The sequence below is a fragment of the Xenopus laevis genome, chromosome 3S, assembly GCF_017654675.1.
Source record: "Xenopus laevis strain J_2021 chromosome 3S, Xenopus_laevis_v10.1, whole genome shotgun sequence".
NCBI classification, from domain to species: Eukaryota; Metazoa; Chordata; class Amphibia; order Anura; family Pipidae; genus Xenopus; species Xenopus laevis.
This window is the reverse complement of record NC_054376.1, coordinates 119,426,284-119,441,892: the sequence shown is the minus strand read 5'-3', so window position 1 is coordinate 119,441,892 and position 15,609 is coordinate 119,426,284. Positions and strand designations below refer to the sequence as shown.

At 41.4% G+C, this 15,609-nt stretch overlaps 1 protein-coding gene across 1 annotated transcript in view; it reads left to right on the top strand.

Annotated features, from left to right (window-relative positions):
• Nucleotides 1-3,257: 3,257 nt before the first annotated feature.
• Nucleotides 3,258-15,609, top strand: part of fchsd1.S (FCH and double SH3 domains 1 S homeolog) — a 77,344-nt gene continuing 64,992 nt past the window's right edge. Inside the window, exons 1-2 of the mRNA XM_018256231.2 lie at nt 3,258-3,410; nt 6,991-7,088. Coding sequence (XP_018111720.1) covers nt 3,390-3,410; nt 6,991-7,088 — 119 coding nt within the window. The 5' untranslated portion in view covers nt 3,258-3,389. The remainder of the gene's footprint in view (nt 3,411-6,990; nt 7,089-15,609) is intronic.

The window sequence follows — 15,609 nt, the reverse complement described above, 5'->3', positions numbered from 1 at the left end:
AGGGGAAGGGTTTATTCATTCACTGCAATAGAGGGGAGGAAACAAAGGAGAAAAGATTTATTCAGGGAACTCCCAGCCTTTATAAGGATCATGTTGGTGAATGTCAAGCAAAGGTCTACATATTGCTTTATCCTTTGAGTCTTTGGAAATGCTGTAAGAAGCCAAAAACAATATTTAAAAATGTAATTTTGCTCTTTAAAAAATATAACTACGATTGTATTAGGGATGCACCGAATCCACTATTTTGGATTTGCCCGAACCCCCGAATCCTTCGCGAAAGATTCAGCCGAATACCGAACCGAATCTGAGTCCTAATTTGCATATGCAAATTAGGGGAGGGAAGGGGAAAACATTTTTACCTAGTTTGTGACAAAAAGTCACGCATTTTCCATCCCGGCCCCTAATTTGCATATGTAAATTTGGATTTGGTTCAGCTGCGCAGAAGGATTCGGACGAATCCTGCTGAAAAAGGCCGAATCCTGGCCGAATCCATAACTGAATCCTGGATTGGGAGCATCCCTAGATTGTATGGTATTGTTCTCAAATGTAGTACAGGTATGGGACCTGTTATCCAGAATGCTCGGGACCTGGGGTTTTCCGGATAACAGATCTTTCCGTAATTTGGGTCTTCATGCCTTAAGTCTACTAGAAATTCATTTAAACATTAAATAAACCCAATAGGCTGGTTTTGCTTCCAATAAGGATTAATTATATCTTAGTTGGGATCAAGTACAAGCTACTGTTTTATTATTACACAGAAAAAGGAAATCATTTTTAAAAATTTGGATTATTTGGATAAAATGGAGTCTATGGGAGACAGCCATTCCGTAATTCGGAGCTTTCTGGATAAGGGATCCCATACCTATACTGGTACTGGACCTGTTCTCCAGAATACTCGGGACCTTGGTTTTTTCCGGATAAAGGATCTTTCTGTAATTTGTATCTTCATACCTTAAAGTGACACTGACACTAAAAAAATTATTATTCAAAATATTATGAATCAAAAGTTACCTATAGCTCATGTTGATCGTTTTTTAACTCTCAGGGCTGCTTTTGTAAGTAATTGTTATTTGAAGTTCCTAATCCTGACTGTCCGTTCCCAACATGTCAGTTAGAGTTTCTAATGCTAACAGACTGCTGAAGCTGAAATATAGCAGCCCCCTCATACAGGAACACGGGGGATCAGATGGTAATATAAACACATCTGTAAATACTTTTATGGCAAAATTATAGATAGCATGCGAAGACAATATTATGATAGGTGTAAAAAAAAAGGTTTCATTTCTGGTATCATTATCTCTTTAAGGCTACTAGAAAATCATGAAAACATTAAGGGGCAGATTTATCAAGTGAATTCAAGGGAATTTTCAAAGTAAAAAAATTCGAAATTCTAAGTAATTTTTTGGATACTTCGACCATCGAATAGGATACTACGACTTTGGCTTCGAATTCGATTCAAAGTAAAATAATTAGAATATTCGCCCATTCGATAATAAAAGTACTGTCTCTTTAAGAAATACTTTGATTTCAATACTTCAAAACTTCGCCAAATTAAACCTGCCGAAGTGCTATGTTAGCCTATGGGGACCTTCTAGAGCATTTTTCTAAGTTTTTGGAAGTAAAATCGTTTGATCGATCACTGAACGATTCGAAGGATTTAATCGTTCGTTCGAACGATTTTACTTCGACCGCAGGATAGCCAAATTCACTGAAAAAAGCTTCGACTTCGATATTCGAAGTCGAACTAATTAAATTCGACCCTTGATAAATCTGCCCCTAAATAAACCCAAATGATGGTGGGAGTACGACTGCACCAGTATCCGCACCCCCTCGGGGCCTGCCGCCAATATTGCTTGTGGAGGGGGTGTGGGGCCCTGGCTGCACGTACTACACCCGAGCCCCGCGCTGGGTATTTCTGTTACTAGTGACAACACCTGTATTTAAAGGAGAACTAAACCCCCTTTCTAATAAACCCCCCCTACCCTCCATAGGTTAGCCACCCCTTTAAAGGAGAACTAAACACCCTTTCTAATAAAAACCCCTACCCTCCATAAGTTAACCACCCCTTTAAAGGAGAACTAAAACCCCGTTCTAATAAAAAGCCCTACCCCCTAACCTACCCTCCATAGGAGAACTAAAGCCCCTCTCTAATAAAAACCTCTACCCTGCACATACTGCCCAACATTTTGGAAGTAAAAAGAGGGACAAAAAATGTTTTCGCACGTAGCGCAGCACATTTTTGACCACTCCCCTTTCTGTGGCCACACCCCCTAATTACCATGTTACTTTTACAAAATTTGGCAGGTTATGAAAGTTTGAAAATATTGCTCCTTATCTAAACTGTTTTTTAATTACAAGCTTATTATTATATTTTTATATATTATATTTACTTGTGTGAACTCCTGTGCGGGGGGAGCAGATAGGGGGGACTATGGAGGGTAGAGGTTTTTATTAGAAAGGGGGTTTAGTTCTCCTTTAAAGGGTTCACCTTTAAGTTAACTTGCTTTAGCATGCTATAGAATAGCAATTCTAAGAAACCTTTCGGTTGGTCTTCCTTATTTATTTTTTATAGTTGTTTTAATCGTTTGCCCTTTTCTTCTGACTCTTTCCAGCTTGCGAATTTGGAAAACAAATGCCCTGTAAAGCCACATAATTATTGTTATTGCTACTGTTTATTACTCATCTTTCTGTCCAGGCCAACTCCTATTCATATTCCAGTCTCTCGTTCATATCAATGTATGGTTGCTAGGGTCATTTGCACGTAGCAACCAGTTGGCTGAAATAGCAAACTGGAGAGCTGCTGAATAAAAAGCTAAATAAGTCAAAAACAGCAAATAAAAATGATAAAAGAAAGGTAAGTCTAAGGTGAACAGCTTCATTTAATAATGTATGTGATATAGGAAATGCATAACTGTTCTACATCACCGACCCCTTAATGGGGAAAGCTGAATGTTCCTAGTGTGTGTAAAGAATGTCTTCTTAATCCCCAAATATTCTAAAGCAGCTCTGTCACACTGGAATGACACATATGAAATGAACTATAATGATAATGACGCCATGGATCACGCCACGCCCCCTCCCTCCATCCGCCAGAACGCGCGTGCGTGCGAATGGGCGGGCATTTGTGATGTGGGCTGGAAGTAGCACCGGAGTGGGCGGAAGTCCGCTAATAGAAGTCTGCAGTGTCATCAGAGGAGGCGTGGCCACCCCGGAGAGACCTTGTTTACGTGGGCGGAGGAATTAGTTGGGAAGGGGCGGGGAGTCGGAGGGGATGGCGTGCGGTCGGCTGTGTAGTTCTGTAGTGATGGGGAGGAGGAGGAGGAGGTATCAGTTCCGGACTGCGAGCACCGTGCACAACAGGAGGAGAGACAGGACTGGAAGGTTTCGGGATGCAGCCTCCGCCGAGAAAAGTGAGTGTTATTAAAGGAACTCTCCTTACACACGCGCTGGTGCCCCGGCCGGAGGAGACTTGTCATGAGAACTTATTACTATTGCCCTGAACTGCACTTCAAGTTGTCAGGTTCACCCCTCACTGGTTGTTTCTATTGGAACTGCCTTAGAACCTCTATTCACCTCTATTCACTGCCCTACAGTCTCTATACACCTCCCTACAGTCTCTATACACCTCCCTACAGTCTCTATTCACTGCCCTACAGTCTCTATTCACTGCCCTACAGTCTCTATTCACTGCCTACAGTCTCTATTCACCTCCTACAGTCTCTATTCACCTCCCTACAGTCTCTATTCCACTGCCCTACAGTCTCTATACACCTCCCTACAGTTCTATTCACCTCCCTACAGTCTCTATTCACCTCCCTGCAGTCTCTATTCACTGCCCCTACAGGTCTCTATTCACTGCCCTACAGTCTCTATTCACCTCCCTACAGTCTCTATTCACCTCCCTACAGTCTCTATTCACTGCCCTACAGTCTCTATACACCTCCCTACAGTCTCTATTCACCTCCCTACAGTCTCTATTCACTGCCCTACAGTCTCTATTCACTGCCCTACAGTCTCTATTCACTGCCCTACAGTCTCTATTCACCTCCCTACAGTCTCTATTCACCTCCCTACAGTCTCTATTCACTGCCCTACAGTCTCTATACACCTCCCTACAGTCTCTATTCACCTCCCTACAGTCTCTATTCACTGCCCTACAGTCTCTATTCACTGCCCTACAGTCTCTATTCACTGCCCTACAGTCTCTATACACCTCCCCTACCAGTCTCTATTCACCTCCCTACAGTCTCTATTCACTGCCCTACAGTCTCTATTCACTGCCCTACAGTCTCTATTCACTGCCCTACAGTCTCTATTCACCTCCCTACAGTCTCTATTCACTGTCCTACAGTCTCTATTCACCTCCCTACAGTCTCTATTCACTGCCTACAGTCTCTATACACGTCCCGACCAGTCTATTCACTGCCCTACAGTCTCTATTCACTGCCCTACAGTCTCTATTCACTGCCCTACAGTCTCTATTCACTGCCCTACAGTCTCTATTCACTGCCCTACAGTCTCTATTCACCTCCCTACAATCTCTATTAACCTCCCTACAGTCTCTATTCACTGCCCTACAGTCTCTATTCACTGCCCTACAGTCTCTATTCACCTCCCTACAGTCTCTATTCACTGCCCTACAGTCTCTATTCACCTCCCTACAGTCTCTATTCACTGCCCTACAGTCTCTATTCACCTCCCTACAGTCTCTATTCACTGTCCTACAGTCTCTATTCACCTCCCTACAGTCTCTATTCACTGCCCTACAGTCTCTATTCACTGCCCTACAGTCTCTATTCACTGCCCTACAGTCTCTATTCACTGCCCTACAGTCTCTATTCACCTCCCTACAGTCTCTATTCACTGTCCTACAGTCTCTATTCACTGCCCTACAGTCTCTATTCACTGCCCTACAGTCTCTATTCACTGCCCTACAGTCTCTATTCACTGCCCTACAGTCTCTATTCACCTCCCTACAGTCTCTATTCACCTCCCTACAGTCTCTATTCACCTCCCTACAGTCTCTATTCACTGCCCTACAGTCTCTATTCACTGCCCTACAGTCTATTCACTGCCCTACAACCTCTATTCACTGCCCTACAGTCTCTATTCACTGCCCTACAGTCTCTATTCACCTCCCTACAGTCTCTATTCACTGCCCTACAGTCTCTATTCACCTCCCTACAGTCTCTATTCACTGCCCTACAGTCTCTATTCACTACCCTACAGTCTCTATTCACTGCCCTACAGTCTCTATTCACTGCCCTACAGTCTCTATTCACCTCCCTACAATCTCTATTAACCTCCCTACAGTCTCTATTCACTGCCCTACAGTCTCTATTCACCTCCCTACAGTCTCTATTCACCTCCCTACAGTCTCTATTCACTGCCCTACAGCCTCTATTCACTGCCCTACAGCCTCTATTCACTGCCCTACAGCCTCTATTCACTGCCCTACAGCCTCTATTCACTGCCCTACAGCCTCTATTCACTGCCCTACAGCCTCTATTCACTGCCCTACAGCCTCTATTCACTGCCCTACAGCCTCTATTCACTGCCCTACAGCCTCTATTCACTGCCCTACAGCCTCTATTCACTGCCCTACAGCCTCTATTCACTGCCCTACAGCCTCTATTCACTGCCCTACAGCCTCTATTTACTGCCCTACAGTCTCTATTCACTGCCCTACAGTCTCTATTCACTGCCCTACAGCCTCTAGTCACCTTTATTCACTGCCCTGCAGCTTCTATTCACTGCCCCAGCTCCTCTGTTTCACTGCAGCCTCTGCGCTACTGTCTGGGCTCTGAGGTGCTGTTTGCTCTCTCTCTCTTTATGGGAAGGGACTGACAGACCAATAGAAGGTGATAGTGACAAGACTCTGACAGCCCAAACACCAGCAGCTGCCTTCAAAACCTTGCTGCTTTATTCCCTATTGTGATGGGGTGTCACTACCACTTTCTGTTAGGGCTGTTTACTTTACAGACTCCTGTTGTTTTTCAACTACAGTTCCCAGTCACCCCCAACACTTCTAAATACACTGCTGCAAAGTATCTGGTTGGTCTGCTGCAGGGCCGGGTCAAGGTATTTTGGCACCTTTGGCAAGGACTTCAATCAGTGCCCCCCCCCTTTCTTATGCCCATAGTACGAATCACAGGCAAGAACAGGCAATTTATAAAACTGACAAACTATCAAAGGTCAAGCAAGCCAAAAAATATTATATTAATTAAATAATATATATTATATATATATATATATATATATATATAAAATCTCCTGGCGTGACCGAAACATTGGACTGCACGTATGATTTAATACATTTAGTAGTTCAGCAATTTGAAATCGCATGGGTTTGGGTTCAGTTATACTAAGGATTTGGCTGAATTATGGATTCTGTAATCATTGATCCTGCATTGCTTCTCTGGCAGATTTAAATTTGTGCATGTGCAGCAGTGTCAAATGTTGGGACTTTGCGCTACTGCTTCTGCGCAAATCTAAATATGAGTCTTTGTCTGACGGTGAAAGGTAAGATGGTGCTGTAGCTGTAGTAGTAGTTGTAGTGTAATGGACAAACCAAGTTTTATGGCTCTTCTAGACAAGCGTTTGAAGCTGCGCTCCCCTGCATTCCAGTTTTATACATTTATGAGTGCAGGAGTAGACGCATTCAGTTTTTTCAATGGGGCTGTACTCACACAGGCGCATGTAGGCACCGAACGCAGGAACGCTGAACTCCTGTGGCTGAACGCATTATTTATTCATGTAAAATAAACCTGATGCTATCTGTTAAAATGTGCCAGTGACATTAACTGAAGCAGTACTTTTCTCTTGAATTAATAAGGGACTTTGTGCTGAATCAGGAAGCGATTGTGTTACGTTATGTGCAAATATTTATGTTGTGGAACTTTGGATCTAAAACTCCTGGTGCATCACATAAAGAAGAAAACACATTCTAACCACCAGCATATCCTCATATCTAATATCCTGTGTTTTTAGGTAAAAGCCACCCAAGAGGTTAAGGTGCGTTTTGGAGAGCAGCTGTCCAGCCTCCAAAATAAGCAGCTTCAAGATACTGAGCTTCTGGAAGATATCAGGTAATCTGTGAGGATGAGCAAATGATGCTCTTGTAAAACAGATGCAGCAACCATGTGATTGGCCTGGGGGTCCTGTGCAATTTGTGAGGGTGTTTAGTTCCCCTTGAAGGGGGTAATTCTAGTGCAAATCTGAGGGGGTGCTTTTTCACTGTAATTTGGGGTTAAAACCTGCCTCTTATAGCTCATAGCACCCTGTATGCAATTACTACACATAAAAGCGAACATTGTGAGAGTATTAAAAATAAACTGTATGCTTATGTTTTAATACTTTTAATCTCAGACCAGAAATTGTAATATTTTAATATAACACTAGATATGTATTGGCCCATTCATGTTGTAATAACTGATGACACTCCAGTGTTTGGTGCTGCCATTATGGTATAGTCTACACTGTAACTACCTACTCTCTACATACATTTTATTTTTCAGTAGGGATGCACAGAGTCCACTATTTTGAATACGGTCAAACCCCCGAATCCGTCGCGAAATATTCTGCTGAATCTGAATCCTTATATGCAAATTAAGGATTGGAAGGGGAAAACATTTTTTTTCTTCCTTGTTTTGTAACAAAAAGTCACACGATTTCCCTCTCCACCGCTAATTTGCATATGCAAATTAAGATTTGGAATCCAAATCCTGCTGAAAAAGGCCGAATCCCGAACCGAATCCTGTATTCGCTGCATCCCTAATTGCTGGTCAATAGTATAGTGTCATCCAGTGCCATTTTGTTTTTTTAGCGAACACCAGTAATTACCCAAGAACCAATTTAACAAATGATAATACAAGATGTTTAGTTTGTTTACTCTGTGTGTTGTTTTATTTGTATTTTAATGATTACTTAGTGCCAGTATTATTAATATTCAGTAATGATAACGGAGATAGAAAGTCCTGTATTTCCAGAGAAGTCCGCTTGTACAATTATTTTATAATTCTTATCTCATACTACCCCAATGAATGCTTGGAATTGTTCAACAAAAGCGCTACAGTATATTAAGGTGGTGGTGGTGGCGGCATCTTACTGTCGGGCTGCTTTTCATCAGTACGGACTGGGGATCTTCTGTAAACAAAATGAAGAATGGAAGGTGCAAAATGCAGGGAAGTACTGCTATTCCTGTCTGCCAGATAGCTGAAGCTCGAGCAGCAGTTCACCTTTAAAGGAGAATTCAACCCGTAATAAAAAAAAAACCCTCCCCCACCCTGGGTAAAGCCCCCCCCTCCTCCCCCCAGCCTACCTGCCCCCCTGGGCAAATGCCCCTAATTTTTTACTCACCCCTCCGTGCAGATTCTGGCCTCAGAGTTCACGGCATCCATCTTCTTCTAATCTTCGTGTCTTGACGGCATTTTCGGCGCATGCGCAGTTGGAGGAACTTTCCGGTCCCGAACAACTGTGCATGCGCCGAAAGTTTCCGAATTTTTTTTTTGGACTTTTGCCGTATGCGCAGTGGTTTGGGACCGGAAACCGACTCCAACTGCGCATGGGCCGAAACTTCAGAAGAAAGACTCTGCATGGAGGGGTGAGTAAAAAATTAGGGGCATTGGGGGGGTGGCAGGTAGGCTGGGCATGAGGGGGTTTACCCAGGGTAGGGGGGGGGAGGGTTTTTTTTTAATACAGGTTGAATTCTACTTTAACCCAAACAGTAATCCCAAACACAAGGCCAAGTTAACAATGCGATGACTCAAGAACTAAAAATTCTTAGAATGACCCACTCAAATGCTGATCTCAACTCTAATCAGAATCTATGGCTCTAAAACTAGACGTGAATTAGTGTCACCCCTCTAACCCAAACAACCTACCTCCCAGAATCCTATGCAGATCAAGTGTTTAAATGAAAAAATTGGTCAAGAGTATAAATACTGTTCTATATAGTGCATTGAGTATGATCTATGACTCTGTCGTGCCAGTAATGAATGACAGGTTAAAACACCTCCGCATCGTTAATGAAGGGTTCTGTGTCTTTAGTCAAGAAAAAAAAAAAAAAGAAATCCATTGTTTTTAATGCATACAGACAGTAGCTTGTGGGATAATCATCCTTTGTCGTTTCTGCTCAGTGATCCACAATTGTTAAAAGCAAAGTAAAAATAGCTCAGTGTCAGGTGAAATGGATTTTAACCACAAGTTCTATTTTTATGGATGTCCGTCTGTAGGACGGGAAGAGACGTACACTCAGCAACCTGCTCACTGAGGGGGTTGTTAGCCTGAGACATGATCTCACACAGGCAGAAAAAATAATTAATATAGCCGACACTGACCTAAGATGCTCCTTGCTGTGTATCATCAATGTATCTAACAATGGGTAGGACAAGAGTGTGGTCACATTCACTTCTTAAAGGGTAACTATAGCAAACAGGAACATTTAATAGAAGCTTCATCATACTGAAATACGAAACTATTCTGCGCTGTTTCTGAAATAATCAAGTTTATCTTCACAATCCATCTCTGCGCATCTGTTTCTCTTCATTCTGTCTTCTTGCAGCAGTTGGGTGTCGGATATGCATTGACAGTTAGATCCAATATATCTTATAGGGGGGCAGATGTATTAGAGCTCACTCAAATAACTGATTTCAGTACAAAAAAAGACTAACAAAATATCTGCCTTTTGCACAAATCCTGCATGTAGAGAGACATGATGTCTGGTGATTTTAATAGAGTGAGCTCTAATACATCTTCTAGGCAAAAGATATATATATATATACTCTTAATAAAATAAAAAAGTGTTTTATAAGTCCTTTCTTGGCTCTTTAATCATAGTGACATAGTAAGTTAGATTGAAAAAAGACTCCTGTCCATCAAGTTTAACATTTTAACTTTTTTTTAACCTGCCTAACTGCCAGTTGATCCAGAGGAAGGCAAAAAACCCCCCATCTGAAGCCTCTCCAATTTGCCTCATAGGGGGAAAAAATTCCTTCCTGACTCTAAAATGACAATGGGACTAGTCCCTGGATCAACTCGTACTATGAGCTATCTCCCATAACCCTGTATTGCTTCATTTGTTAAAAATCATGTAATGTATGTATGTGCAATCATACATAGAATGATGACTATCATTGACTGCTGGTAGGATCAGCTTACATTTACAGGTGTTTTACATTTATTCTTTTAAAAATGTTGGGGTAAATGTTATGGGAATATTCAAAACAACATAGAACTGTAAATATTTGCCCAAATTGTGGCATATTTAATGAGGGATGCACCGAATGCACTATTTTTGATTCGGCCGAACCCTTCCCAAATATTTGGCTGAGTACCGAACCCAATCCCAATCCTAATTTGCATATGCGGGAAAGGGAAAACTTTTTTTACTTCCTTGTTTTGTGACAAAAAGTTGTGCAATTTCCCTCCCCGTATGAAAATTAGAATTCGGTTCGGCTGGGCAGAAAGATTCGGCCGAATCTGAATCTTGCTGAAAAAGGCCGAATCCCGAACTGAATCCTGGATTTGGCGCATCCCTATATTTAATACTATATTTAGGAGCATGTCACAGGTGATGTAAACCTAGATTCCTTCCCTCACATCCAGTTTCATTCTAAACAACAAGTCCAACACAGGACTTCCTACATTCCTTTCTACTGTAAGTTAATGCACTGCTCCTCAGAGTGAAAAATTCATGGTGGTAATGAGGCAACGCAGATTTACAACCAGAGAGATGTCAGTTTATCAGTCCCAGTAATTATCTATTTATTAGGCATATAAATATATACCTTGCCAAATAATCCAGTCACTAGATCTGTGTCATTCTGGTCATTCTGGAACCAATTTATCAAATTATTCATTATCCATTCAAACCAATGGCTGCATTACTCTGTTTGAATGGTGACCTAGCCCACCAATTCTCAAGAGGCTGATAATTCTCTCGTTGCATCACCATCAAAGTCTATTGAAAGTTTGTACATTTTTCCGATGTCTTCATGCTTGAGAAAATTCAAAAGACAAATGATAGAACAAAAGAAAAAAAAACACAAGAACATTTCTCATGTTTGAGATACTCAAGAGAATAGCAGAAGAATGTTCATGTTTTAATAAATCTGTCTTTAGAAATATTAACCCTTTCCCTGCCAGCCGTTTTGTCCTAGATGCGAACATCTACTGCCAAGCAGTTTTTAGATATTTTGCACTCTTTCACTTTAAGGGCCTTTCCTGGGGTGGTCTTTTAGTTAACCCAGGAAAACAATATATTGTTTTTTTCAGGACAACCTGAACTTTCACAATATGCAAGAATTTTGGTGTAATTCTACTTCTCTAAAAAAATATTGGATTCTAAGTGTCAAATAAAATGAAAAAAATCATGTTGCACGAAGAACAATCACATATATCAGAAACATCATTCATTTTACGTACGAGAACACAGCTGATTTAGAAAGGTCTATGTCTCCTGAACGCGACAATACCAAATATATATAGTTTTATGGAGATTTCTCACTTGTATAGCTCAAAATCTACAAGCAGTACACAACCAAATTTCCAAAGCAACACTCCCCAAACGGCATACTTTTGATTTCAAGGCCAAACATTCCACTAACAGTAGGTTTACCCAAGAAAACTACCCATTACTAGAAAGAACAGATTCTGGTGAATCAAAAATGGGTAGAAATATCTTTGTACTCCAAACCACCAAGTTGCAATTGTTTCCTAAAGTTATAGTGTTTTATAGAAATTGGTGAATTTTTTGAAAAATGACCTCAAAGCTTCCACTCTACAGCAACATATCTCCCACACATCATTAGGTATCAATGTAAAACACCCCAAATATAAAATCCTGGGTCCACTGAACAGTTTGATGCCCAATATGAATAGATGTACCCAAGCACGTGGCATAGGAGGCCCCAAAAGGAAGACCCCCCGTTTGTTCTGTAATTTCAGATACTGCAAAATCAACACATTTACATCGTTTTGGGGGGCGGCAAAGGTAGAAAACAGTACGTTCACCCCAGAAAACCATATATTTTCGGAAAGTACACATTCCCCTGAATCTAAATTGGGTATGCATGTCTTTCTACGCCAAAGTACCAAGCCGCAAATCATTCCTAAATTTGGTGATTTTGGGGACATTTCCAAAAATGACTTCAAAATTTCGACCCTGCAGCATCGTATTACCCACATACTTTTAGGTATCAAGACAAATCACCCCAAATATGAAAGCCTGGGGTCCTCTGAACAGTTTGATGCCCAATATGTATAGGTGTACCCAAGCACGTGGCGTATAGGGGCCCCAAAACGAAGACCCCCATATGGTCTGTCATTTCAGGTACTGCAAAATCAACACATTTACATTGTTTTGAGGGGGGCAAATGTAGAAAAAAGTAAGTTCACCCCAGAAAACCATATATTTTCGGAAAGTACACATTCCCACGGATCTAAATTGGGTATGCATGTCTTTGTACTCCAAAGTACCAAGCCGCAAACCATTCCTAAATTTGGTGATTTTGGGGACATTTCCAAAAATGACTTCAAAATTTCGACCCTGCAGCATCGTATTACCCACATACTTTTAGGTATCAAGACAAATCACCCCAAATATGAAAGCCTGGGGTCCTCTGAACAGTTTGATGCCCAATATGTATAGGTGTACCCAAGCATGTGGCATATAGGGGCCCTAAAAGGAAGACCCCCATATAGTCTGACATTTCAGGTACTGCAAAATCAACACATTTACATTGTTTTGGGGGGGCAAAAGTAGAAAACAGTAAGTTCACCCCAGAAAACCATATATTTTCGGAAAGTACACATTCCAACGAATCCAAATTGGGTATGCATGTCTTTCTACGCCAAAGTACCAAGCCGCAAACCATTCCTAAATTTGGTGCTTTAGGTGACATTTCCAAAAATCACCTCAAAATATCTACCCTGCAGCATCGTATTACCCACATACCTTTAGGTATCAAGACAAATCACCCCAAATATGAAAGCCTAGGGTCCTCTGAACAGTTTGATGCCCGATATGTATAGGTGTACCCAAGCACGTGGCATACAGGGGCCCCAAAAGGAAGACCCCCATATAGTCTGTCATTTCAGGTACTGCAAATCAACACATTTACATCGATTTGGGGGGGGCAAAAGTAGAAAACAGTAAGTTCACCCCAGAAAACCATATATTTTCGGAAAGTACACATTCCAACGAATCCAAATTGGGTATGCATGTCTTTCTACGCCAAAGTACCAAGCCGCAAATCATTCCTAAATTTGGTGATTTAGGTGACATTTCCAAAAATCACCTCAAAATATCTACCCTGCAGCATCGTATTACACACATACTTTTAGGTATCAAGACAAATCACCCCAAATATGAAAGCCTAGGGTCCTCTGAACAGTTTGATGCCCAATATGTATAGGTGTACCCAAGCATGTGGCATATAGGGGCCCTAAAATGAAGACCCCCATATAGTCTGTCATTTCAGGTACTGCAAAATCAACACATTTACATCGATTTGGGGGGGGCAAAAGTAGAAAACAGTAAGTTCACCCCAGAAAACCATATATTTTCGGAAAGTACACATTCCAACGAATCCAAATTGGGTATGCATGTCTTTCTACGCCAAAGTACCAAGCCGCAAATCATTCCTAAATTTGGTGATTTAGGTGACATTTCCAAAAATCACCTCAAAATATCTACCCTGCAGCATCTTATTACACACATACTTTTAGGTATCAAGACAAATCACCCCAAATATGAAAGCCTAGGGTCCTCTGAACAGTTTGATGCCCAATATGTATAGGTGCACCCAAGCATGTGGCATATAGGGGCCCTAAAATGAAGACCCCCATATAGTCTGTCATTTCAGGTACTGCAAAATCAACACATTTACATCGATTTGGGGGGGGCAAAAGTAGAAAACAGTAAGTTCACCCCAGAAAACCATATATTTTCGGAAAGTACACATTCCAACGAATCCAAATTGGGTATGCATGTCTTTCTACGCCAAAGTACCAAGCCGCAAATCATTCCTAAATTTGGTGATTTAGGTGACATTTCCAAAAATCACCTCAAAATATCTACCCTGCAGCATCGTATTACACACATACTTTTAGGTATCAAGACAAATCACCCCAAATATGAAAGCCTAGGGTCCTCTGAACAGTTTGATGCCCAATATGTATAGGTGTACCCAAGCATGTGGCATATAGGGGCCCTAAAATGAAGACCCCCATATAGTCTGTCATTTCAGGTACTGCAAAATCAACACATTTACATCGATTTGGGGGGGGCAAAAGTAGAAAACAGTAAGTTCACCCCAGAAAACCATATATTTTCGGAAAGTACACATTCCAACGAATCCAAATTGGGTATGCATGTCTTTCTACGCCAAAGTACCAAGCCGCAAATCATTCCTAAATTTGGTGATTTAGGTGACATTTCCAAAAATCACCTCAAAATATCTACTCTGCAGCATCGTATTACCCACATACTTTTAGGTATCAAGAGAAATCATCCCAAATATGAAAGCCTAGGGTCCTCTGAACAGTTTGATGCCCAATATGTATAGGTGTACCCAAGCACGTGGCATATAGGGGCCCTAAAAGGAAGACCCCCCCTTGTATGTTCTGTCATTTCAGGTACTGCAAAATCAACACATTTACATCGTTTTGGGGGGGGCAAAGGTAGCAAAAAGTAAGTTCACCCCAGAAAACCATATATTTTCGGAAAGTACACATTCCCACGAATCTAAATTGGGTATGCATGTCTTTCTACTACAAAGTACCAAGCCGCAAACCATTCCTAAATTTGGTGATTTTGGGGACATTTCCAAAAATGACTTCAAAATTTCGACCCTGCAGCATCGTATTACCCACATACTTTTAGGTATCAAGACAAATCACCCCAAATATGAAAGCCTGGGGTCCTCTGAACAGTTTGATGCCCAATATGTATAGGTGTACCCAAGCACGTGGCGTATAGGGGCCCCAAAACGAAGACCCCCATATGGTCTGTCATTTCAGGTACTGCAAAATCAACACATTTACATTGTTTTGAGGGGGGCAAATGTAGAAAAAAGTAAGTTCACCCCAGAAAACCATATATTTTCGGAAAGTACACATTCCCACGGATCTAAATTGGGTATGCATGTCTTTGTACTCCAAAGTACCAAGCCGCAAACCATTCCTAAATTTGGTGATTTTGGGGACATTTCCAAAAATGACTTCAAAATTTCGACCCTGCAGCATCGTATTACCCACATACTTTTAGGTATCAAGACAAATCACCCCAAATATGAAAGCCTGGGGTCCTCTGAACAGTTTGATGCCCAATATGTATAGGTGTACCCAAGCACGTGGCGTATAGGGGCCCCAAAACGAAGACCCCCATATGGTCTGTCATTTCAGGTACTGCAAAATCAACACATTTACATTGTTTTGAGGGGGGAAAATGTAGAAAAAAGTAAGTTCACCCCAGAAAACCATATATTTTCGGAAAGTACACATTCCCACGGATCTAAATTGGGTATGCATGTCTTTGTACTCCAAAGTACCAAGCCGCAAACCATTCCTAAATTTGGTGATTTGGGGGACATTTCCAAAAATGACTTC